General features: G+C 48.9%; 1 protein-coding gene across 1 annotated transcript in view; it reads left to right on the top strand.

Annotated features, from left to right (window-relative positions):
* CADPS (calcium dependent secretion activator) overlaps window positions 1–26,715 on the top strand; it is a gene marked incomplete at its 5' end in the record, with an annotated part of 176,719 nt that continues 150,004 nt past the window's right edge. Inside the window, 1 exon segment of the mRNA XM_021409345.1 lies at window positions 1–223. Coding sequence (XP_021265020.1) covers window positions 158–223 — 66 coding nt within the window.

The raw sequence follows: 26,715 nt of genomic DNA, 5'->3' as shown, positions 1-26,715 counted from the left end.
CGGCGGAGGGCTGCAGCCGGGCGGGCGCGGCGGGGGAGCGGCTCGGCCCGCCAGCCCCAGCCCGTCGGTGGCCAGCGAGAAGGAGAAAGATGAGCTGGAGCGGCTGCAGCGCGAGGAGGAGGAGAGGAAGAGGAAGCTGCAGCTCTACGTCTTCGTCATGCGCTGCATCGCCTACCCCTTCAACGCCAAGCAGCCCACCGACATGGCCCGCCGGCAGCAGAAGGTACCGCGGTGCTGCCCTGGCCCTCCCCGTCCTCCCGCCCCTGCCCTTCTCAGCGCTGTGCCCCCGCCGCCCTCCTGCTCCCTTCTCCCCGCACCGCCCCCTGTCCGCTCCCGGTCCCTGCCCCGGCGCCGCCCGGGCGCCCCAAGGGCAGTCCCGGCGCGGGGCACCTTGGCCCCCTGTGGGCACCGGCCCCGTCCCGGTGCGCGGCCCCGCTGCCGCCCAGGCGTTGCTGCTGGTTATGCAATATGGGGAATTAGGGATGTCCGGGATTTTGGCCGGCTGGAGGTTGTTGTAAGGAGAAAAATACCATTTGTGTTGTCCTCCTGCAAAAGGAGTCCGCAACTTTGCGCATGCTGCAAAGTTCCTTTCTCTGGGAGTGACTTAAGGAGTTGCGGAGCTTCCTTCCAACTTCTCCCAACGTGAGTTCCCCCGGTTCCTTGGCAAAGCATGGCAGCGGAGCTTTGCCGTGGAGCAGCTGACGCTGTCCCGATGTCCTCCCTGTATGCATCGTGGTGACACCGAGCTGTGCCAGCAGCCCGTCACCTGGGTGCTGGGGCTGGCTGTGCTCACCAGCGTATACACAAAGTTTGTGCAGCACAGGGACGCAGACGCGTCCCAGCAAACGCAGCCCACTCTCCTTTGTGGTGGGATGCAGCTCTCAGGGGTGGCCGGCTGTTGTTTTTTCCTGGTTTTAGTTGAGTTTTGTAGATGGCCTTTGTAGCGTTGGTAGCATCCTGCCTTCACAAATGACCTTTGTACCCAGGGAGACTCCTGCATGTATCGATGGGAATGACATTCATTCAGCTCTGCTACCCCAGCGGACTATTATTAGTCATTGCAACATACGGAGGTAGGGAAGTGTATCCGTTCTGCACGTAAAGGCAGTATAGGACAATCTGGTGCTGCTGGAAGGTTGATCTGCTTTGTGAGAGTGGAGCGTGTGGCTGAAGATATGGCAGGGTTTGGAGAGTTTTTGATACGTATTTGTTGCTCGCAACTCCTTTTTTTTTCCAGCAAGTTGTGGATTTTCAAAGTCATCTTGACTTTTGTTTCCTGCTGAACTTCTTCATGTTAGGAGAATGTAATGGAATTTATGTAATTCCTCATCTTGGAGGAATCCAAGCAAACAAACCCAGCAGCTGTTCCTCACATGAAAGTGAACTGAGGACAGAAAGGAGTTTTTCCAAAAGCAGCATTTGTTGGTGTGGGGATGGGAGGCTGGGAAGGAGGGCGAGACGTGGCTGTGAGGTCAATGCTGCGCTGCACAGAGACAGGAGGGAGTGAGAGACAGGGGAGGGATGTGCAGGTGGAACAAAGAAACGGGAAAACTGATGACCTGGCAGCAGGTCTGAAAGGAATGGGGAAGGTGCGTAGGACCAGGGGAAAAAATATTCTGTTCTGTGTGATACATGGGAAATATGCCTAGCTTCCCTATACACACAGCTCAAATAGGTGTCTCGCAGGGGCTTAGCATCTCCCCACAAACTGCATCCTTAAATGGAATTTGGAAAGCTAAATTTAACTTGGCAACGCATGTCAAAATGAATTCAACCCTTTAAAGGTGATTTCACTCAGGGTTTTCTTCTCCTGTGTGTTCCCATATCCAGTTGCCACAGAGGTTCCTGAGAGTAAATCCTTGTCCATGCTCCTCAGCCTGACTCCTGCTTAAGTCAATCGGAGCACTGCCAGGGCTTGTTATGGGCCCCATGTGATTGCTGCTTTCCTCTCCGATCACTCTGCCAAAACCCCACCCCTCCTTTCCCAGCCTGCAGGAGACCCCAGGGTGACACATGTGGGACTCATTCCCCCTTGGGCACAGAGTTTTGTCGGGGAGGTTCTGCTGGATTTAGTCTTCGTGATGAGAGCTTTGTGTATTGCTGCATTTCCAATAGCACTGCAAATACCAGGTCGCTGCACCCTTCCGAGCTACCTGGTACTGCTGAGTCTGCTTTGTAGCTTCCTTTACTTCTGCACGATTATATCAGTGAAGGAAAAGCGGGTGATTAGTTTTGTTGCAGGTGATGCAAGTGTAACTAGCATAGAAATAGCAGCTTTGCTGCAGATCACTGGAGCTCATCTGGGGAGAAGTGGCTTGGGTCCTTATGAGAGCCTGCAGGTGGTGTCAGGTGTGCAGGAGGTGTTTGCAAACCTCAGCAAAGAGCTTAAGCTTGTGCTCTGCTGAATGGTGACTGATTTAAGCACTGTGCTTGATGCAGAACAGGTGTGCAGGATCAAACTCTGTTAAACCTGTGACAGTGCATCTTAAAGTATAGCATTTCTGCCATTTTGGCATGCATACAGGTGCTGCAATGGTTAGGAACATAGTGAAGCCAACACAGCTGTCTAAATAATCATGTATTTCTTCACTCTCCTGGGTTGAATTGTTGCTCTCATCCTGTTTTTGCACAAGTTCTCTCTTCAAGCTGCTGATGTGTTGTCCTGGGACTGGCTGTGACTCAGGTGATGGTGGGACTTGTTGGAGGAGCTGAGATTGTGTGGTCAGGTGCTGCTCTGCTGGATGCAGTAAGCCCTTGGGGACGTGGGGCTTGCAGCTCTGCAGCCAGGAGAGGAAAGCAGATGGTATTCTTCTTGCTTTCTGTCTGTTCCTTCGTTGCTCCTTAGCAGCGCAGAGAACAGAACACGTGTGTTGTGCTCAACGAATTGTCTGGAACCCACAGAAAATGGTTATTTTCACTTAAAACACTTATCATTTATTTTGCCAGTGCCTTATCTTAATTTAATTCTAGCAGATATTAAATATTTGCCATAGTTTGGCTATTTATACGCTTGCAGCTGATTGAATCGGGAAGCAGGTAATTAAATAGGCTGGAAGCTTGGTCTTTGGCTGTTGTAAAACTTTGCAGCTCCTGATCTGGACCAATGATTCAATTACCGTGGGTGGCACCTCTCAGGCTAGAGATGTTATGAACTGATAGTGGGGAGGACTCATCCGGTCATGCAACCCCTGCTAAAGCCCATCATTTGCAGCAAGGATAATGTACAGCCTTGCTCTGCAGAGTCTAGACACTCTACTCTCCCCGAAGCACTTTGCCTTTTGCGCAGTTTATAATTCCTTCTGACGAGTTGTGAGTCACTCGTGCTCAGTTCACCTAAGTGGGAAGTGGTCAGCAAGCCATTTCCCTATGTAATTCTTTTGTTAGCTGAAGAAGTATTTAATTAGGTTTTAGTGTGGTTCAGCAGTAGGAACCCAGGCATTGTGGTGCTGGTAATAGCAATGTATGTATGCAACCTCCTGTTAGCTGCTGCCAGTACTTGAATCCAGAGGAGTACAAGGTAAGCATCCTGCTTACGTTTAATTATGTATACGTGATTAATATGCAAAGCCTAATAGATACAGTATGATCAATAAAGCCGTTGCTCGGCTGGTGTCAACATCAGCTCTGCCAGTGGCTTCAGCAGCACTAGGATTTCAGCCTCAAAGCAATCTCTGCTGTAGTATGTCTCCAAAAATCTAGGTTAATTAGACCAAATGAGCTCAGGAGTAGGGACCTGTCACCCAGGGGGGTGGGTGGGCCCCTCCCAGGTGGGCTTTGTTCCCAGCTCTCCTGGGAATGCAGGTAGAAGGGAAGGCGGCCTCATTCCCCTCTTTGGGACAGCTTGGAGCACATGGGAGGGAAAGCAGAGCTTGGGAGGCTGCCTCTGCCCTGCCTGGCTCTTCTTCTGGGTCGGGTGGGCATCGTTCTGGGCACCAGCTGTCAGTGAGTTTGCTGTGAGCATGCAGTTCATTGAAAAAGTGCTCTTAGTAACTGTGCTCTGTATTGTCTGCCTGCGATTTGGGCTGATCAACAAGTGAGACCTTTCCTCGAATTTAAACACCTGAGTCAGAATGTCTTACAAGCGTTTATTCAGCTTGGGTTAAGCCATGCAGCATTCACAGTTATTGTGGTTCAAAATCTGCCTGTCTCAGAGCAGGATGGGGGGAGCTTGGACTTCTAGTGACATGACAAATACACAGTACTGGATCGTGACCCGTCGCTGTGGGATGCGCTGTGAGCTGTGTAATTCAGCTGGCACAACAGTGGGTGGAAAGCTGCCCCGACACACAAGTCGTGACTCTGAGCCGTGTGCTGCGGTCCTGCAGCCATGGCTGTCCAGTGTGGTCTGCCCACACCCAGATGTTAGTGGCATAACTTAATGAAACCTAGGTTCAGTCGTGCTCCAGGATTTGTTTTGTCCACTGCCTTCAGCGAGACTTGGGGTTGATGTGACCATGCATTGTACAAACATTCTGGCAAAACAGGACTGCATGCTAATGTGCCCACAGTGGCCGCTCATGATTTCGTGTGCTGATTTTAGGGTGATGTTCTCCCAAGGGCAGGTCACTGGTTGCCTTTAGAATAGGATGAGACAGTCTGCAGGTGCTAGACACCATGTTTCCACCTCTGCTCCTTTTTTAAGGTGGGATTTCCAGCCACATGCAATGATCTAGGACAAGTGTCTCTATTCTCTAGGTAAGAACTGGATCTGGTCCTGTACAGGCGTGGAGCAGCGTATCCTCTGCTTGGGGAGGGATCCTGGGGGAGCAGCTTGGTTCACTTGGTTAACTCCTTGGCAGTTGAGGGGCAAAAAAAACCACCTATTTGTTTAGAAGTGGCTTATGGAAATCTGTCCAGTCTCATGTGATCTGGACTGTTGCCTTGTGAACTGCATGATGTCTGCTGTGACTTATGAATTTGATCCTGAATGCACGTTGAGCTGGAGTGGACAGCACTGGGAGTGTGTGAATTCTGTAAGTTAGTACGGAAGTTTGTTAGTTGTGATGCATGTTTGCAATTGATTAGGCGTACAGGGTGTGCTTATGCTTGCAGGGGGATTCCCTGGGGAATTTACCACGTTGCAAGCCCAGGTGATGCTAGTTGGCATTGCATGATCTTGGTAGCAAGCTCCTCTCCCAGGTGAGGTCCCACCAGCTGATTGCTTCTGCTGTGGGAAGGGCTTGCTGCTCTTGCATCTGGATAGAAGAGGTTTAGGTGCTGGGAAGTGATGTGAGAATCACGCAAGCTGAAAATCAAGCCAAAGGGAAATTTCTCTAAGATGCTAAATATCCTTTCCTAGTTCAGCTTTGCGTATTTCCAGCACGGAGTTGTCAAGGCCTCGAGCTTTACCTTCCATCTTAGCTGACTGCTCCCACCCTTGTAATCAGAGATTACAGACTCATCGCTGCCTCGGAAGGAAGCTAATGGGGTGACGCAGCAGGAACCAGCTGCCTCGCTACCTGCATGGTGACGATGCAAGGATGAAGGAAGGACACTGAGCGCTGCTTCAGCTGGAGCTGTGCTGCAGGGCTCAGCGGTCCTGGGTGCCCCCAGCCCACCCTGTGCCAGCCGGACCTCCAGGCAAGGCCCATCTGCTGCTGGTAGCTGGGGATGTGCAGCTGCCAGAGCAGAGAGGGATTGTTTTGGTGTGTGGCCAAGGCCTCGCTGGAGTTAGGGCTGTGCAGACAGAGTGTGGAGCTCCCAGGTGGGGGTTGATATGGAAAAGCGAGGGGAGCTGGGGGAGGACAACCAGAGAGAAAAGGGAACTTAAAGTGTTTTTTTTCTGAGGTTATTCTGCATCTCTGCTGCTGGACTTTTATTTCCAGTTACTTAAGCTCGGACCTTTAAAGCTTCCCATTGCAAAGCTCTTGCTTGATGCGTGTTTCATGCAGAGAAATACGTGATAGAATTATTTTTTTCTGTAATCTCCTCTCTGTAAACTCTCCTTTGTCAGCTTCTGTCTCACACCAGAATATTCCTGTCTGCACAGAAGTCACCCCAAAAGTGAATCGGATCCTGCTGAGCGGGACAGTCTTCCCATCCCCTATTTATAGTGCATGCAATTACCCTCCATGCATCTCAGAACTCTAATTGCCTTTTTATTGCTGTTTAGCAGTGTGTTAAAGGTTTTTGAATGCTCATGCCTTGTTTTCTCATTAGCTCTATTTATTCCTCCTTTGGCTCCCTTCCTCAACCTCATCAAATTTAGCATCTTCTTCTTGCCTTCGGGGCCTTTTGTGACTGCCACTTGTCACTTGTTCTCCTGTGTCCTATCTCATGTTGCTGCTCCAGATGCTCTATGGTCTCCCTCTAGCACTCCATTGGGGCTGTCCCTTGGAAGGGGCTCCTTTGTTGGGTGGGATGGCTTGGGCAAAATGCACTGGGGTGTCTGCTATGGGAGCTGCCTTGCGTTGGGCAGGGCTCCTTAGTGCAGCTCTGGCAATTAGTGGCAGGTAAACGATGCAGGCTGCCTGCGCTCTTTGGGCTCTGGTGGGAAATTCTGTTCTCGGAGGGTGCCGTGCCATGGTGACACCAGCTCTGTCCCCATGATGCTGGTTTGCTGGTGTCGCAGGTGCTGCGAATCAGCTGTGCTCTCCTGGGAGTTTTGCAACCACACGTGCACAGAGCTGCTCCATCACAAGATGTCCCTGTGCAATGTGGCCTCTCCAGAGCCACGTGCATTGGGCTGGGGGCACACAACTGCTGTTACTGGCATTTCTTTTTTAGTGACTTTCTCTAATGGCCAGGATAGACGTGGGCTTTGTGCTTGTACGGCACCTGGCACACTGCATGTGTAACTGGGAGCCAGCAGCAGCCTGGGTTTGTCTCGTGTTGTCCCGGAGTTCAAAGTCCTTTCTAATGTTATTTGCTCTATGATTTAGCCTTGTTGTGTGGCATTTCCATAGCTTGAATTAATTTAATTATCCCCCGAGGTGCTCGCTTGCTCACAGTTGTCCGGGACTTTGTTGCCCTCCTCTTGTGTATTGAGGAGCCCACACGACTCTGAATCATCAGTAAACGTAATTATGGTATTTGATGTTTGCTCCATGATATATACAATAAATAAACCTAGCCTTAATACCAATCTGTGCCTCCCTTATAGGCACCTACTTTGTTCCCAGCTGCATACAACCCAGCCACTCCATCCTAATAGCATTCCTATTGACTAGAGAGATTAATATTTCATGTGAAATTGTACCAAAAGCTTTCTCAGCCTATAGGTACGTTGTGCCCCCAGCACACCTATTAAGCATGATGTCAGCTCTGCAAAGACTCAGTGTCACAGGCTTGGCTCACAAGCCCATGGCTCTCTGCAGCTCACCAGTGTGGTAGCTCAACCTGTGTGGCACTTCCCTGGGCTGAGCTGCTCAGCAAGGTGCTGTTTCTTGGTCTGCCATCAATAAAATATAGATATTTTTTTCTCCTGTGTCCAGTGCTGTGGGCTCATGGGATGCTGCATTAATTGTTTAGGGCAGGATGCAAGGGAGCACTAGGACCGGACACATCACTGTGGTTCAGGTGCTGAGCATCCATGGGCTGCCCCTTCTGCAACTGTGTGTGTCCTCCCCGCAGCCTGCACAGCTGCTCCCTCTTATAATAAGGCAGTTAATAGTCTTGCATAATTCATGCTTACAAGTTGTACACACTTGCTGATAAAAAGAGCCGATGTTTAATTTACACACGTGGGGTGTCACGTAGACCTGGCTACATGAGCCGTGCTGAGATGGAAGGGGAGATGGCAGCAAGGTGTGAAGGGCAGGTCCTGACTGCTGTTCTCCCCTGGCTTTGCAAGGCTGGGAGGCTGCGCAGCAGGGCTCTGCTTCTCCATGTGTGGACACACGTGCTGCCTGCCCTTGCTTCGAGCTCACGGCGCGAGCTGCTCCGCATCCCAGCCTCCAGATGTTTGTCCTGTGGCTGTGGCACGCGGCTCAGCTGGCTGTGGGACAGCCCACGTGGGACCAGCCACAGAGGGGCTGTCAAACTGGTGGAGCAGCTCAGCTGCTGAAACCCAAGCGAGTAGAAGAGCAAGGCCCCCAGTTCCATTCTGTCCGCTGAAAGCACAAGATTCGGTGGCCAGCCAGAAGCAGATGGCTTGCTATTTCTGTGTCCTTTCGTTTTATTGCTGCAGGTCTGGGAGGGAGTTACAGCTGCTCCAGTAGTGTGGCAAATCATCTCCATCTATCTTGTGCTGTTATGCCTCAATGATGTCAGATGGTCTCTTTACATTTTGTGTATGTTCAGACTGAGCAAATCGCAGCGTTTTTTCCTTAATGATGAAAGATGACACCAAGTGATATTTTCCTTCCTTAACCAATTGTTTCATTTGCTGCATAACCTTCGTGCTAATGCTCATAATGTTTCCTTGCCGTGGTTCAAGAGAACAGATATGCCTTTTGGATGTATATATATATATGTATTTTTTACCTAGAATCTCCTTTTTCCTTTCTTTTTCTTTTTCTCAGCTCTGATTGCTTGCATTGCAATGCTGTGACCTATATTCAAGGTGAAACTTCTGATAAGTGTTTGCTTTGGGAAGGGAGGCACACAAGCTTGTTTTTGAGGAGATTAGGGCCTGTCAGATAGCAACACACATTTCAATTAGACGTCAAAATGCAAATCATTCAGACTTCAGTGCACGTCAAGGTGAGACTGGGAAGAACTTTAATCCGTTCTGAGATAAAGTTGAAATCCTTGTGTGCCTTAGTTATCCCCAGTCAATTATGCTTGCTAGGAATTGTGTGGTGGCAAGTCAAAGCTGTACAGGAAAATCCTCCCATGATATTTTTGTCACTTGTTCAGATGCTTGCTGTCCCCATGTAGAACTCATTTCCTCCAAGGGCTATTCCCCTTCAGACAATAGAAAAATGACTCAGAAAGTTGCAGCTGCAGTGACAGCTCCCATGATTTTAATGGCTTGATGATTATTTGTATTTTTGGGCTGTGGCTGTGGTGTGCACTGCCTTGATGTGATGCGTGGCTGCTGAGCAAGAAGGCCTGCCCTTCATCCCTGCCCCAGGGACCCATGGGCAATGGTTTGGCTGCTGAGGATGCTGTGTGGCATCAGTGCTTCCATCCCATGGATGCCCTGGGCAGGGTGAAGCAGGGGCCAGGGCAGGGTGCTGAATGAGCAGGGCATGCCCACAGGCTGCTGAGCGTCACTAAATAGTAGGACTGAGGGGTTTTCCATGGCCCTCATGCCTTTGGGAGGCAGAGCCTAGAGCTGGAGCACATCTTGCTGAATCAGAAAGGAAACTGCTAGCCCTGAGACTTTGGGGGCTGGAGGGAGGAATTGCTCATGCAGGCACTTGGAGCAGAGCGGGTACGTGCTTGGGAGGCTTTTCTTCCCTTTGGCTTTGAAAGTTTGAATGAAAGAGCTTGAGTGGTGGGAAGGCTGGGAAATGTTTTCTTACCCTCTGCTCGTAGAGCTAAGTCTCAGTTTTAGAGAACGTAGTGTAAATGAAAGATGCTATTTCTACTCTTCTGTCTCTCTGCTTTTCGTGTATCTTCTTCTCTTCCTGGCTTCTCAGCAAACATTAATGAAAAAGTAGGGGGTGTGAACCAGCAGAAAAAAATGACTTTTCTCTGTTGAAATCATGCGTACAAGGTCATAGCTGTTTGTGTAGCAAATCTCACAGGACTTGAAAAATGTCCTTGGTGTCATCCTGTGCAATTTGTCAGTGGTGTTTATGGACTCACAGCACTACTTTGCACCAGAGATGGCAACCATACACTGTGATTATACATCAAGCCTCTTTTTTTCCCCAGGTTGGATGACTCAGGTTTGTAGATACAAGGCTCATAAGTTGAATGGGAAAAAAAAAATAGCAAAATGTGAATTGTGCAGCTATTTTCACAGCAGAACACTTAATTATGGTTTCAAATATACTCGGCACTAGAATGAATGGTGGAGATAGAGCAGCTCTATAAAAGTCTGTGTGCCTTGGAGGTCAGACCTCACCTGGGGGGTTCTCAGGCGCTCCCACCACCCGCTGCTGGCTGGACAGGAGCAAGGCAGGGAGGGGGGAGCTGCAAGCACAGGGAGGCAGAGGCAGGGGAACAACCTGCATCACGCGGGCTGCTGCTGAATCACTGTTTACGCCGTTTCTGTACCTGCTGACTAGATGCATGAAAATAGGATACTTCTATTTTTAGCTCTTACCTTGTGCATTCATGCAGATACATGCACTGAAATTAGACTTTCTGTGATGGGAGTAGAGTTGTGCCCACATGCAAAGTATTTAGGATGTACGGCACAGCAGCGATTCCCCATCTCACCTGCACGAGGAGCCGTGTGCGTGCGGGAGTAAGGCAGCATGGGGCTGAGCACCACGAAGCTGCCCTTGCTGCCTTCCTGGCACCAGCACTGCCAGGCTTTGTTCCGTATCCTGCTGGCTTCTTCTGTGCTGATGGGCTGCCCACGTGGGGTCAGAGGAGCTGCTGTGGCAGGACTGAGCCAGGCAGGTTGGGATGCTGGAAACAGGGGGGATGACATAGAAAGCCATTACTGGGGTCCAGCACTGCTGCTGTAACATGGCCAGCTCCAAGAAGGCAGGTCGTGGTGCCTTCATCTCAGGCTGCACAGCCTCTGTGCCTTCCTGTGGAAAACGTACCCCATGGAAACACCCCTACAATTGAGGAGGTGAGGGATGCTGGCATGTTTGCTAAATGTAGTAAACCATAAATTAGAGATTTCCCTGCTAAAGTTTGGGATGGAAAAAGAGGAAGGATTGGAGGTGTCATGTGGAATATTCCAGTGAAAGCAAGGCTTTCTCATCTGACTGTATCGGGATTAAAAATAGCGTTTGGGAAAGAGAAGAAATGAAAAATAAGTACTCTGCTTTTGAATGGTTTCCTGATCTGCATGACAGCAGCTCCGTGGCACTGCCTGCACTCACTGCTGTGACTTCAGAACTCGGCTGTGATTCCCCAGGGCTGATAAGATTATTTGACTTAATGCATCCTTTAAATAACATTGCCCAGCCCTTCCCTACCCCACATCTGCAGCCACAGGTGTTTCCCAGTGGGGCTGGGAAGCCAGTGCCCTGAAAGTGCCCTGAAGCCTGGCAGAGCATCTTCTGCTCTGGCCCTATGGGTTGAGCAGACGGGCCCCAGAAGAGAGGCCCTGTGTTGCAGGAACCCCATTTCTGGCCCTGAGCTCCCTGCAGCACTGAACTCAAGCAGTCTCACTGCCTTCACCTTGCAAGTTCCCATTAACTTTTATCACCTCGCCTTACCCAGCCTGTTCAGAGCAGGTTTCAAGACACTGGTGGTACCTCCAAATTCAGCTCTATTTCCCAAATAACCATTAACTGTGCTATAAGAGTCTGGGCTGGCCAGGAAGAATGACTGAGTCATTCTGGTACTTGTCTGGCCCAGCGAGGCTTGATGTCTCCTGGCTTCCGTTGCTATCCTTTGTCACTGCACATCCAGGAGAACTCTGTGCCCTTGTGAAATCTTCCTCCCTCGCCCTCCTGACAGGGATATCTCCTCTTGCCCCTGCAGGATAGGGTTTTCTGCCACTGGAGCTGCACTTGGTCTTACCTCACCCAGGGCATGCAGAAAGCCTGGATTGTTTTGAACCTTCACAGCAGAAAGGAGCCTTGTTTCTCATAGGTTGTCCTGTTTGCCAGTGGAACACATGTGGGTATGAACGCAGCAGCTTCGCATGGACTGGTTTTCCTTGTGTTTTGTTTGGAAGAGGCCTGTAAGCTCCCACTGAGGCTGCCCAGCAACAGAGAGCTCTTGTGCCACGTTGTCCTTGTGGGTCTGAGGGCCTGGCTTTTATCTCAGAGAGAAATCTGTCAAGAAGGAAATTGTTCTTCAGTCCATGCTGGAAGCAACACCAGAATTGTCTGCCCCCCTTTCGTAGAGAGCCCCACTGATTTTATTAATGCCTCCTGGGGAAACAGGCTTAGAGGGCTACATGTATGTTACAAAGCCTTCTTGCTCGATGGGTTTTCCCAAGCCTTTCAGAGGTGGATTCATAGTACCTCTCTGTATTCGGGGAAGAAATGCTACGGGTTTGGGCACTTTGTATCCTTATTTTCTGGACCCCAAACTGAGATGGAGATCTGTTCTCTCCAGGGTTATTTAAAGCCAAGCATCATGAGACTGTGTGCAGGGAGCCCTGGCTCTCTGTAGAGCTCTCCAGGGTGATCTTCCCTTGAGTTTCAGTGGAGAGATTTTTGATGGTGTATGGTGTTTTGCAAGTGGTTTCCCAGGCACTCCCTTACATGGCTCATGTGGGTTGTTTTTCCACCACTGATGCTCTCCTTCACACAGAGCTTGCAGGTCAATAGTCAGTCACAGCAGATCCCTGTGCCTGGCATGCTTCTTTGCTCCCTAATTGCCTCCTCCTTGCCTCCTATCTGCATCCAGTAAGCAAGCTACAGCAGTAGTTAATTACTCTTCTGGGCTGAGTGCTGTATTATAGTCTGTTCTGTCAATACTAATTGTTTTATAGAAATATGAAGTACCACTTTCCCTTCCCTCTGAGGGCTTTGAGATGCAGTGTGGGCTCTAATGATATCATTTTGCCCTTCTGTCCAGTATGAGCAGGAAAACACGATCTCCAGTTCAGAACAGGTACTTCAGGTCATCTTTTGGAGAGCTGCTTTTGGGGTCTGTTCCCATGCCTTTCCACTAAAGCTCTTTTCCTTCCCTGGTGCCTTGCCGGTTCTGTGTATTTAAAGCTGTAACACAAGACCAGAGCAATAGCTGTGGTCTGTACTGGTAAAGTCAGACAGTTCTTTCTTACACCCGATTGAGGTTCCTTATTCTTTATTTTCAACCTCTGGTTTAATAAATAGGTTGCATAAAAGAGTAAGTAAATTAAGATGATGTATGTGGGCATCTCCTGAGAGTTCACACAGTAGCACGTAAGGAAAACTCTCCTACTCGAGCATGGAAAATGTCAGCCCCTGGCTTTCAGAGGTGTCCTTGCTTGTTTGAACCACCTCCAGCCACTGGTTGCAAGTAGGTATCCACTGGTGGTGTCTCTTTGGCAGAGATGTATCATTCTGCCTGTACTTGTTGTTCTGGAATAAACATCAGATAAAGACACCTTCGTTCATAATTAGAGAACAGTAAATTAAAACATGTCCCAAGTGTGTTCAGCTTCAGCGTGTTTGCAGTGACGAATGCTTTGGGACTGTGTTTTGATTCTCTTTACCTCACTGGAGGTTTTGCTGTTGGCTTTGGTCATTAACAGCCTTGCACAGAGCAGGATAAACTCCAGGGTTAGGGGTTTTTGCATCTCATATGGCATTTATAAACAGCTTACTCCAGTGTGCTCTTAGATTTTCCTTTATCCCATTAAAATAGCCGTGGGGGGATAGCTGTTTAGGCTTGGTCTCCCAATTGCCTGTTTTAAGGGCTGGATGTTTTGGCAGCTTTGTGAGCACAGGTGTGGTGTTTGGTTTGAGTTTTCATACAAGGGCTTCCCATCCCAGCCGAGCACTCGCTCACTCTGGTGCTATTTTTCCCTGCAGACACTCAGCAGTGTGATGTACTGCTGCTGTCACCTGCAGAAGACCTTGTTCCGTAACCTTAATGTGCATCTCGGCTTCAAACTTGCTCAGTCAGGACTTGGAAAAGCCTGTGTTCATGTCCTTTGTATTGTGTCACCCAGGCTTGTTGAAGGCTGCATGTAAATTGCTCTTTGCAAACAGTTTTCTGATCTCAGCCACAAATCTGATTATGGTTACATTAGGGAATGGAAGCATGAGAAGGCAGGTCGTTGCTTTAAATTTTAGCATTAAAGGTCAAGTTCTGCTGATTTTTAATCCTCTGACAGCAGCAGAAGCCTCCTACCTCGTGCTCCCATAGCTTCCCCCCAAGAAGCAGGCAGGCTTGGCACAAGCTGTGGGTTCTTCTGCTTGTATTTTGGGGCTGTTTCCTTCCGTTCCTTATTAAAATGCACATGTTTATCCTCATTTGAAGTGATTGTCTGTATCAAAAAGCTAATGATCACAATACCTGGCTTACTTTTCCCCAACAAAGATGACAGCAGTGATACAAATCATTATGTTGCTGATAGTAAAATTGCTACCTTCAAGCATGTCTTTATTTTAGGGTTGGATTTTTTGCCTGCCACAATTTACAAGAGAGAGACAGTTGGAAATTTTCTCCTTTAATAAGTAGTTTTCATAGCTCTCAAGTTTCTTAATCGAGACAAGCTGCTTTAGCTACCAGACTGGAAAGAGCAGAAGATTCAAGTGTCTTTTTCTTTAAAATATGCAGCTGTGTGTGTAGGAATGTTGTGGTTTTCCAGAGGTAGGATCAAGTCATAAAGAATTCCTGGTGGGCTCTTGCCATTGCTCTGCAGTTGTGGTCCTTGCTGCAGCAGGCGATGCATGACTGTCCTCCCACTGCACCCAGCTGTCCCAAGGCACAGTCACCATGCTGGGGACTGAGGGCCCCCTAGCCCCAAGCTGCAGCAGGCAGTGTCTGGAGCCACCAGGATTTAAATTTCTAGTTTTCAGAGTGAAATCTCCATGGGATTATAATGTAGCATCACATGAGAACATGATTGTTTTTTCTTCCTTTCACCTATGCGAGGAGGCATAAATGCCTGCGTAGGAAAACCGGCAGCTGTAGGGAGTATCCCAAATGCCACCATCTGCACACCTCCCAGTGTCCGAGCACTGCGCTCTGTGAATGACGACAGCAGGCTCTATCAAGGGTATGACTTGTATTTAATTGTGTTACAATCCCTTTAATCTAGGATTATATCCAGTTGTTTTCTTCGTGTGGGATGTAGACTGTCAGATACAAGCGGGGGCAGCTGGGAGGGGAAAAATGGCTTTGAACAGGGGCTGAAAACCTCAAGCATCTGCAGATGCTTTTGTCAGATGCATGAACCTGTCTCCCAAAAACATCCAGGCAGGTGCATGAGCTGCCAGGACCCTCTGGCTTTGATAGCTGAAGACCCTGTGAGGGCAACCGGCTGCAAATGAAATGGTGATTGCTTTCCCCTCACTGAATGAAATCTTCTCTGAGGCGATTATGCAGATTAAAGCTTCCCACTGTACTGTACCAGAATAAATATAGTGGTGGCTGCGTGCCGTGGGACTGCATGCAGGGTGGCTCTGGGTGCAGCACACGGCTCCTTGCAGGGAGAACTTGTGTTGGTTGCATGCCCAGGCTGACCTCCTCCGATTTGTGGTATCATGATGCGGTCACGGGGTAAAGGTTTGCAGTTTACAGAATATCACATGGCTGGGAATGCCAAGTAATATGATATTTTGACTTGCACAGGGCCTTTTAAAAGCAGCTTTGCTACTCCTCGGCAGGAACATCTGCAGCACGTGTTTACCACAGCGCTTGCTTCCTGCCTGCTCAAGGAGCATGCTTGCAAGGCAGCTGCTTGCTGGCTAGTTATGTTTTCAGCTCACTTAGAGAAGAAACCATCCTCAGACACCTGGGTAAGGAAGCAGTTTTGGAGCTGGGGATGCAGCCTGAGCTGGCCTGATCTAGGTGGAGTCCAGAGTAGAAGCCCTGTAAAAATAGGGCTGGAAGGATCCATCTGAGCTCAGTGCAGGCCTGGGGGCACTCAGGTCGCTTCTGACTTCCTCACTACAATGTACACCTTTTATTTCTTGTTGTGGACATGGGGAATACATTCTTCTCCTCTTTGCAGCAGATTTCCCCAGTGCTTGGAGGATTTCTGTGGGTGTTCCCAGGCTCCCACTGCTTGACATTCCTTGTGCTGTTCCTGCTCCCCATCCTGACGCCCCTCTCCCCTCCCTTGTGCACTCCTTGTGCATCTGATGCTATTGCTTTTTTTTTTTCCCTTACAACACAGTACAAATGTATTTGTGTTCAGCTGAATTCCACTCTGCTGACAGCTGATTAACACAGTGCAAATGACTTAATGTACCCCCAGCTATGTGCTCCAAGTGTTAAGTTAAACCATTACCCTCAGTAACGGGTCAGTTTTGGCAACCTGATAATTGGCAGTAGGTGCCACTTTGACCGAGGTACATGGGAGACTTTGCCATGCCTACACAAAATCATTTTCCTTCTTTATCACAGCGTGATTTAACTACCTGGTGTTGTTAGTGCTGTTTGATTGGGTTATGTGCTATATAATTCCAAATACAGTGTGTGCACAGAAACCACATAGCAAATTACAAATTTCTGAAGTGCAGAAGTCATACATGTGAGAGCCACAGGGAACCTTTTCCACTGTAATTAGCTCCTTTCAAAGAGGGGAAAAAAGAAAAGGCGGTGAAATAGATAGTTGGGTTCGGTGTGTAGTAGAAGCAGATTTGTTGTGGGCTGGGCCAGGGGCCGCACTGTGCTGCATGCTCCCCTCTGCTTGCCATGGCTTTGGGACTGGGACTGCTCATGGCTCCCATGGACCTTCATGGGACTTTCTTTGAGTTATGAGCACCTTGGGGCGTGAGCTGATGGGTTGGTATCTCGGGGAAGCCGTGATAGTCTGCTTACGGACGGCAGATTCACAGCGGTTTCAGACCAGCTAACGTGGAGCTGACCTCGGTGCTGAAATGAGGTGATGTGACACTTATTTTTCACTTTTTTGACGCTTAGTTGATGCACTCTTGTAGGACTTTTGGTTTGTGTTTGGCTTTCTCTATAGGATAAAATCTGTATTTACATCTCAGGGCTGAATTTTATCTAGGCTTTTGCATATCCAGTATTATTCCCCTGGTATAGACACACCTGCAGAGAAGTGTCAGGTCCTACTAGGTGCAGCTAACTTATGAGATTTAAGAAGGTGGAGACGCTGGCAGTGTGTGTGGCAAATTCCAGTGCTGCAGGAAGAACAGTCTTTTCTTTAAGGATGCTTGAAACCCACAGAATCTTGTGGCTGTGAGGAGTCCAGCCTTGGAGAAGGGAATGTTTTCATGCAGAGCTGAGAAATCGTGCTGCGATGTATCCATAGATGGAGAATTCTACCTGACCTCGATCGCAGACAGCTGATGCCCTGAAATATGTGAAACGGAGGCAGTGCTGGAGCGGCCCACATTTACTTTCATGCATGCTGGTCAGCCTTGGTTCTGTGCGCCTGAGCTATAGTGCCATGAGGTGCTGCAGCCTTCTCTCCAGCACTATTTCATAACCTTTTCATTCAGAAAGAGCAACTGGAAGGAAATAAATCCCACGAATGGCAAAGATCAACAAGATACATGACTGGTTCTGAGGTGGAGCATTACCCTAAAGTGTCAGTAGCGAACCCAAGATGTCCTTCATGTCTGTTGCAAACCCAGCTCATTTATCCCTGCTCTTAGCCAGCCCCCATACCTACCAAAGGCTGCAAACATGGTCTTGCCACCCCCTGTTCTCTCATCACATGGAGAACAGCAAAGAGTATGTTGAGACCTACCTGTTTTCCTGCATGGATCAAAAGGATGGATTGTAAAATCACACTGGCTACAGGTCAGAACCCTGCTGTGGAGCAAGTGTTTGTAGGGGCAGGGGTGCTGAATGTCTTGGAGTTATGGTTGTAATGCTAGACCTTACCTTCTGTCCGAACTGCTACACCACAACGGATGTTGTAAATTACTGCATTTAATGCAGAATTTGTTTCTGCTAAGGTACAATGATTGTAGAATTGCTGTCTGCTAGAACCCAATGAAAACTCTCTGTAGTCAATTTAAAAGGTGGAAACAGCACTGGAGCATCCTGCTCCTTTCATCCACCTTCCCAAGAACTGCAGCCAGTCTTCACTGTGGCTGTTACTCTGCTGGCTACCACCCATCCCAACACTTCTTCGGATGCAGCTGAGCTCCTGGGGGCCCTGGGTCTTTCCTCATGCTCACAGCAGCCATCGTTTGCATAGCACAGCTGCTGGGGCAGACTTAATGCAGTTCTGTACTTATTGAAGATGATCATCAAGATGGGAGGCTTTTTGGCTTCCTGACTGCCGCTGCTGTCAGCGGTTCCTATTAACGCTAATGGAAATCACAATCTGGTGTCAGCAGCCCAGCACGCCCTGTGATGCTGCAGGATTGGCAGTGTGGAGGTAATTCCTTGTGTGTGACATGGAGCTTTGCTGCCAGTGGTCTTGCTGTAATGTTGCGCTTGCTATGCTGGCTTAATGCTCTGTTATTTTATGTCCTGGGAAGAGCCCATAAAATTCAGAGTGCGGTAGGGGTTGGTTGTTGTTCTTCAGGCACCAAGAATAAGAAGTCTTACATCTGTTGGATTGGCTTGGTGCTTCAGAGGGTTTCTGTGTGGCCCTCAGTAGCTGCATGGAACACCAGTCTCCCTCTGGGAGTGCAGCAGCAGCCCCCAAGCATGGGAGGCAGCTGATGTCACCCACCCCTGTCAGCCCATGAGCAGCAGAGCTGCTTGTAGTCATGTCAGACCTTGGGTGGCTCAAGATAGTTAGTTGTCTTATTGTGCATTTTCTGCATATGTCTGCTTGCTGTTAGGTTCCTTTGCCACATCACAGGCTATCTTTCTGATGCCAGTTAGTTTTGTTGTGTATTTTGTTTTTTTTTCATGATTCCATCTTCAGTTTCTTTGGTTCCCAGTTGTATCTGGATGGGTTGGGATTTGTTTTGCTCATTTAAATCCCATTTTCTGAGAAAATTGTCTTAGAAATAAATCACATAACTTGATGAAATAGTACATGGTTTGAAAAGAAATGATCATAGTGTAGAATACTAAGGGAAGTGAGAAATTGTCTTTGCTCCCTAAATTTAAGGAGAGCTTAGGTATACCCCAGAAGATAGTATGTGGAAAGAAGGAAAATGGCAAAGCTTAGCAGACAGATGCCTGTCACCCTTGATGAGTGAGGCGTGCCCAGCAGCTCTGCACCTGGGCTTGGCAGCATTGCCTGGTGCATGCAGCAGGGGGAGGCAGCTGGGTGCTGGTTCATGGCAAAGACTTGGGCTTCTGCACCAGCCAAGGAAGAAGTGTCCTCGCCAAGACTGGTGTTGGCTGTTTCCTTCCTGATTGGCAGTGGCACCGAAGTCCTCAGGTGCCTTGTATTTCAAACTTTCCGGGCTTATTCTTTCCAAGATTTCCTGGAATCGAGGGAAAACTCACTGCTGATTGTTATGCGTGCTCTGGCAAATGATTTCTGGCTTTCCAAGCCTGCAGGCAGGGCTTTGGTTGGAGCTGACAGCTTTCTGTCTCCTGGGCACACTGAGCCAAGCACTGAAGGCTGATTGGGAACAAACCGGAGGTGGAACAAAGTTTCACACCAGTTTGTCCCTGTTCTGTTAGTGTGGGTAGGATACTTGCCCACTCAAGTAACCATCTTGTGCAGATCTCCAGAGTTTGGGAACTGCAGAAGGGGCTGAATAGCAAAATAACACTAGTGTCAGGGACAAGAGCATGGACGCTTCCCTGCATGAAGCTGCTGTAGCAGGGGGGCCTGGCATTCTTCGTGCTGGGTTTATGGACCCAGCCACATGGCTGCAGTTGTGCTGGGTCCTTTGGGGCAGCTGCCAGGCAGCTCGGTGCTGGGATGTGAGGAGGCATTTGTCTTGGAGTCAGCGTCAATCAGCAACGCCTCCTCAAGCACCGATGTGTGGGCCCCTCTGCAATATGGCACAGGCTGGCAGCAATGCTGGCTGAGCACCCAGCACCCTGAGTGAAGCACCCAGCTCAATTGAATGTTTTGGGTGCTCTCGGGTAAATAACCAGATACTCCGTTCCGCTGCTCGCATTTGAGGAACATCTAAGATTAGTGTTTTCCCTTTCGATCTCTGCAGGTAACAGTTATCTCTAGTGGTTTGGTGTAGGCTGAGGTTTTAATAGGACTGTTCCAGTACGAAGCAGGGCTGAGGCAAGCTGAGCTGCTGGAACCTGTGCATGCACACGTGATGTGGGATCTGTTTTGCCAACGATGGGATCACAGCACGCAAGGTCCTGCCCCAGGAGCTGCATGCTGCTCTGTGTTCTGCTGCCTGCACAAGCCTGCTGCCATGGCATAGCTGCTTCTGCATGCTTGCTGGAGGAGGAAAACAAGAAGGTAGTGGTTTGATGCATTGGGCTCATTCTTTAGGGCTTATTTTTCCCTTTTTCATGTTTTTTGACTCTTACAGTTTCCATCGCCTCTTGTAGGGCACCTGGGAACAGAAGGGCAGCTCCAGGATGCAGAACGCCTTAGGCAAATCCTAGCACAACTGCCTTTCACAAAGAATAATCTGATTTTGTTTTTTTCCTCCTTCTTTGTGCCCACATATTTTCTGCTCCTACCAACGCTGAAATTATATGCTTGAATTCTGCACTGTCTCTGTTGCTTTTTGTGGGGGTTTTGGCTTGTACTCTCAACATGCAGACACTCGCTACCAGATGCAACAAGAGGCACTTCTTCCTCCTGCCCTGCAGGATGGGGCTCTGCCCGCAGCCCACTCCCATCCCTCGCTCAGGATTTTTCCAGCCAGCAGCATGGTGAGAGCAGGGAACAGTGACCCTCCCAGGAGAAGTGGCTGGAACTTAAAGCCCTTAAAATTACTCTGCCTCAAGCCTAAAGAAGAAGAATGATTCCCTTCTCTTTTAGGGACAGCCTTCATTATATTCCACTGCAGAGGGTTCCTTAAAACAGCTCTCACTGGTGTAACTGAGAAAGTCTTTAACATGTAGCTGTGTTTTTGTAAAGGATCTTTATGCAGGGCCATGTACAACTGATGGTTGAAAATTGCCAGACTTCAGGTGCTTAATGTATAATAATTATATCAAACTTGCTTTTTGCTACGTTTGTTAGAAAAGCTGGGTTTTCCAACTGGTATCTCACCTTTGTCCAGAAAAGGCACTGCATGCCACCAAAGGCATCCAAAAAGGCTCTTGCTGTGGTCAAGGCCTTCAGCTTACTGGTCTGGTTTGTCTCCCAACCAAGTTATGGATGGGCAATGGGGAACCTGGTTGCAGCAGGGTCAGTTTGTCTGCTTTTTCTTCTATAGGGTTCTGGAATATGGAAAGCAGAGTTGAGTGTTACTTGGCTCTAATTAAACCAAGCAGGAGGTGAAAGGCAAAAGGAAACCGGCATGCCTGCTAGAGGCACCAGAGGCAGAGGGATATTCTCCCAGGAAGCTGTGATATCCCTCCTGACCTTACCGAATGCTCCCAAGGGTTCTAGCAAAGCTCAGACCACTTAGTACAAAGCCAGCCAACAAATGGCCTTTTTCTTATCTCAAAGACCATTATCGAGCTGCACGCCTAATTTCATGCAGGCAGCTAATTGCCCTCTTCGCAGGAGGCAGTGTGGGGCCTGCATGTGCTGCACGCGTGCTTTGTGTGCACTGTGGTGAACGCAATTTGCCGTGGCTACATTTTATTTTTATTTACAGCACAAAACTGGGAAATGGGCAGTGCTTCCTCCAGCCTCCCCTGCTGGGCAAGCATGCTCTGAAGTTGGGAATCTGGGAGCTTGTTTGAGGTAACAGACCTGGAGGTATATCCCCGTGGGGCTCTGGGACACCTGGGAAAAGTCACCAGGTTTGCTTCTTTTCATTTTCAGCCTCCTGTAATATTCTGGTTGAATACAGGGGCTTGGAAGATTTGGATAACTTTAACACAGTGCCTTTCCTTAAAGTAGATAATAACAACTGTAATAACAAACCTTCCCAGTGGAAATCATTATTATTGCAAATAATGTATCCTAATGCCTTTCTCAACTATCTGGGTACATACCAGCCACCACGCAAATGCCTGTTCCCATGCCTCATGTCTCTGCACAGCAATGGGAATGCAAATGCAGTGCTCTGTTTTCTAGCTACAGTTTGCTGCCTTGGACCAAACTATCTTCTACCAAACTTTTTCTTCCAGCACCAAGCAACATGCCCTTGTAAAATCTGAGATTACTCACTTCAGCAGGAAATGTGAGGAGGAGGAGGAGGTACACTAAAGTTTCACACCTTTTCTCTTGTTTTTCATCTAGAAATGAGTTCTGTTCTGGCTTGAGTGATTGACTGAACCCTTTTCAAGTGCTGTCTGAAGGAGACAACTTGTCTTCTACTGGATCACAGATATGTTTGGCTCTTAGATTTTCTTAAAATTGAGAATGTTTTCTTTCTTAGAGTTTGTTTCCTGGAAGTTGTAGCACATGCACAGAACAAGGGAAAGCTTCAAGCATGACACATTGCTCTTAGCCATAGCCCTGATGTGTAATAGGTCTCTTGCTGGCGTGCTTTGAAAAGCAGCAGCCTTTGGGCAAGACCCATTGCTCAGGCTTGCCTGTGCTTCCCCTTCCGCCCCACTAACCCCATCTCAAGCTGCTTTAGATGGCAGCCCTCTCTTCTGGGGGGCTGACAGTTTTTCTTGGAGCAGAGCAGCGTGTGGGTGCGAGCAGGGCTCAGCACTTCAGCCCTGTGTGCCTGGAAGCTTCTCGCTGGTTCTTGCTGTATTGTTCAGTAGCATCAAAGGTATTACCTCCCCTGGTAACTTTGCGAGGCTGAAAATGGCACTTTTCACAGAGGCTGGGACACACCAGGAGTCCTTTAGTCTCCATTCATTTGTCCGTCTCTTCTGCTCAGTAAGAAGTGTTCTTAAAATAGCTTGTGAAATGGAGGAGAGAGTCAGAGCTTAATGATGAAAAAGGTCCGAAAATAACTCAAGTGATGGTGGACACGCGTATTTTTTTGTTCAGAGACAAGACTGTTTGTTGTTTGCAGATCTGAAGTGTCAGTCGGAAATCTTTGGCTCACATTAATGCTTTCAGGTCAGCATGAGCTGCTGTGTACATGAACCAGCAAGGACGATTAGTTCTGCAGTATGTAAGGTCTGCCTGGAGTGGGAACACTGAGATGAAAATAGTTCAAACGATGATTTGAAAGTGTCCCTCTAAAAAAGTACCTTGCTTTCTTGTTGCACAGCCCACCATCCTGGTCCGTGAGAGGTTCTCAGTCTTCTCGTGCACGTAGCTGCTTCTGACGAGAAGCAAAGTGCTGCTGTTCTTTCTCAGATAGGAGATGAGGCACAAAAGAAGCGGACAGTTGGGCTGTTGGAGAGCAAGGACTTGCCTGGGAGCTGGGGTGCTGCGCTCTGAGGGACATGCCAGCGCCGTCAACCTGTGTTCCCACCCTGTCCTTCACCCAGTTTCTGGGCTCATTTAGGTTTTGGTTAATTAGCAGTCCTTAGGTTGTGCCTGGGTTCTACTGGTGCCTTCCCCTTTGGGGAATGTTTGATCTGAATGGAAAAAGGAGCTATTTATGAGGGGAGATGCAGAGCTGGATGGACATACCTGATAGAAACAGAGGCAGCATGTGAAACAGGCAGTGGCAAGGACTGTAGGCATCTTCTGGTGTCCCTGTCCAGGCTTCCCATATTGCAGCAGGTTGCAGATGGAAGGTGTCAGGAGAAGGTCATCATGGCAAGCCCCAAATCCTGGCTTTGCTTTGCTCTTACACCAGCACACATCATTGCATTTCAGAAAGTGGGAGCAACCATTATGATGTTTAATGTCATTCATCTATGCCTAAAGAGTGGCACGGCGTATCACAGACAAGAAATGGCTTTGAGAGAACAAAAAAGAGCGAGCATTCGTGCCCCTGCAGAAGAGTATTCTGCTGTTAGAGAAGCAACGAGCAGCATCACTTGGGTGCTGAGAGGAGCGAGCCAATGCATTCCCCCCGGTAGCACCCTGCCCCACAGCAGGATCCAGGCACTCATCCTGGAGTTAGGGATGAGCTACGTGTATGTCACCTGGGAGCAGTAGTGTCGGGAGTCAGCAAATCCCAGACAGGCTCCTGTCTGTGAGTGTACGCACAGGGACCCACGCACAACGAGACACTGAGGGAAGGGCACGTGCCTGGCTGCTATGCCTGGAAAGATGCATTGCGGCTGCCAGGAGCCAAAGCACAAGGAGCTCTCCGGTAGCAAATATATAACTTCTCTGAAACAACCAGAAAATACGCTGTTAGGCAGCTGATAGGACTTCCCTGAGATGCACGGTTAATACTGCTCGCTTACGTTGATAGCAACAAGCCGGTGACGTTCAGCAGTCTGCAAAGCAGGCACATCTGCCTGGGAAAGATTGCAATTAAAAAGACAGATGCTGGGGACATAAGCCTCCCCCCCCGGGGTCCCCTCTCCTGTTGGGGGGAGCAGCGCCGGCACAGGGGGAACGTGCTGCAGTTCCTGGCTGCAGGACAGCCTGCTGGCTGGGTTTGGAGGGTCATGCCCATTGCTGGGGCTGTGGGTGGGTGCAGGGCCTGGAGGTGATGTGGCAGCAGAGGTGGTCAGAGATTTAGTGCCACATGTAAAGGTGATAAAAGAGCAGTGGCAGGTGTGCTCTTGAGCATCTTCCCTGAAGTGGCTGCTTTAGCTCCTTTGGGCCAGGAGTACAGGAGTGCCCCCCATATGGCTTTCCCGTGGGGTCTGTGTCCCCCAGCGCCAGTGCTCTGCTGCTCTGGCCCCCAGCACGTCCCTTCCTTGCACATAGTTCAAGCCACGGCCAACTTTCTGGCTGTGGAAACACTGACGGTGAGGAATGCTCATTCAAAAGCTTGCTTTAGCTTTCTCCTAAATTACCTGGTGCTGAGGAGCAGTAAAATATTTATTAGATGTTACAAAACCAAGCCCTGAACAACAGCCTGCTGAGCAGTTAAATATTCCTCCTTGCGGTGGTACTGGAACAGCAGGTGTCCTAAGGAAATAGAGTTTTATGCTGCTCCCAGTTGTGTGCTGCAAGCTGATCGCTCTGAGACAAAAGAGAGATGCTCCCTCCGGGAATTCCCTGCGGTCTTCCGCTGAGCTGCTTCTTGCAAGGCACAGGTGGTGCTGATCCTGACACGGTGCCTGCAGTGCAAAGGGCTTCCAGGCTCCTGGCTCTGAAATCCCTCTGTGCAAATCAACTGCTGGTTCTTCAGAGGCTAGCTGAAGTTCCTGTTGGATGAGCCAGATCTTGCTTCGCTGATGTTCTGTCATTTGCTTGTGGTAGGGAGATGGTGCGTACCAAGAGTGTGTTCTGCCCCATTTCTGAGGTCACCAGGTTGTTCTGGGCACGCTGTTTCTTTCATGTCAGACCAAGAAGCCAGGAGGCATTTGGATGCCCAGATGATCCAGCTGCTGGTGAACTCTTCCCAAGAATGTGTTCTATTGCAGGGAACGTCTCTGCCAAGTGTTTACCAAAATGCCCTGTGGTTGCCCAGGGGTGCCCTGCCTAGTACCAGCACCAGTAGTTCGCCATCCCTTGGTCAACTAATTACAATTTTAACATGCACATGTTTATCTTGTAGCTGAAGTATGCATGTGCTTTAGACAGATAAAGGCTGAGAGACGCTCCGCTGTACAAACGCACTGCAGTGGTGACTTGTGGAGTTCTCTTGGGTCCACAGTCAATGTGTGCAAGCAGGGCATTCTGCAGTTTCTGTCAGATGCAGAAATGGCTGTTATTTCTTGTGTAAAGGCTGTTGGACCTTGCTGGTGGTTGTGGGAAAAGCAGGAAGGGCTGGAAAAGAGAGGGGAGGTCATTAGAATAAACCTCTGTGAGCTGCCACAGTGTTCCTGCTTCCTCCCTGCTCTTTTCGTCTTTATGTTTACAACAGAGAGCACTGCAAAAACTATGTTTAATATAAACAATTAATTCTGGCTAAAATTGACTTGCTTGATAACCTCTGTAGCAGTACACAGGACACAGATCAATACAGCAGCGCTGTTTCACAGCCTGGTGGAAGACCGAGGGTCTCGTTAGCCGTGGGCTGGTCCATGCTGCACATGTGCTGTATCACAGAGGCTCTCCTTTGCTGTGGATGTGAAAATGCGTCTAGAGCTTGGGGTGAGGAGGAGGCAACCGACACTCCAATAGAGAAAAACCCAGTGATTCATTTCCACAGCCCCCGGGAGCTCGTGTGCCAGATGAGTATTGGGAGCTTCTGTGTACTTCAAGAAGCATCATTTGTTTTGAAGGTAGCCCGTTCAATATTGAGGAAGGAGCAGAAAGTATTGCTGCTAGGTAGTGCTACAGGAATTGAACAAGCAAAGACTTGTGGAGATTGTACTAAGAAATAATCTGCAAAAAAATAATAAAAATGTCATGCACGTTGATAAAATCCCTAATGAAAAGCCTCTTAGCTTAGGAGATCTGTGCTCCTAGTTTGTCTTGTGCCTTGGCACACTGATTTCAGTGTTGCCTACAGTTTTCCTGTTTCTTTTCTTGGTTTCTTATGGCTTTTATTCTTTCACCGTTTCTGCTTGACATTCACAATGGTTGCTAATGCAATATCGTCAATACATTTAATTAACGTCCTGATTTTCTCCTCTTCCAGATAATTAAATGCTTAATAAAAACAGACCTAGCACCTTCCCACAGGTATCTCCCACTTGATCACTACATTGTCTCTGTCTTGTCTGGTTGCTGACCCAGTTTTCTTTCCAATTCCATCAGGAGCTTCCATCAGCTCAGATAAGTCTGGAGCCCGTTTTACATCTGATGCTGTGGGTATTTCCCAAGGGTTTGTGCTATCTGTAGTGCTACTGGCAGACACCACAAAGGGTTTTGGGTGTCTGACAAGGCAGGTGGACTCTTCTATCCAAAAATAGAATGCTGTCAGCCTTCCGGGCAGGAGCTCTCGGCAGTGCTGTTCTGCAGGGCTTGTTTCAGAATGACCAAGCTGAGGTGGGTCAGTTTAGAGGGATGGTTCTTTCTCCAGCCCTAGTGATGCTGAACCTTGTTGTGTATGTCAGACCCTTTGAAGTCTGGATACTTCTTGGGCTGCTGTTCTGGGGGTGGGAATGACCATTCTTTCTGGCACCCACATTGGTGGCAAAGGTTGTTGCATGCTTTGCAGCAGAACG

The sequence above is a fragment of the Numida meleagris genome, chromosome 11 (genome assembly GCF_002078875.1).
Source record: "Numida meleagris isolate 19003 breed g44 Domestic line chromosome 11, NumMel1.0, whole genome shotgun sequence".
In the NCBI taxonomy this organism is placed as follows: Eukaryota; Metazoa; Chordata; class Aves; order Galliformes; family Numididae; genus Numida; species Numida meleagris.
Note: the sequence above shows the minus strand (reverse complement) of the source record. Positions and strands in the feature narration are given on the sequence as shown.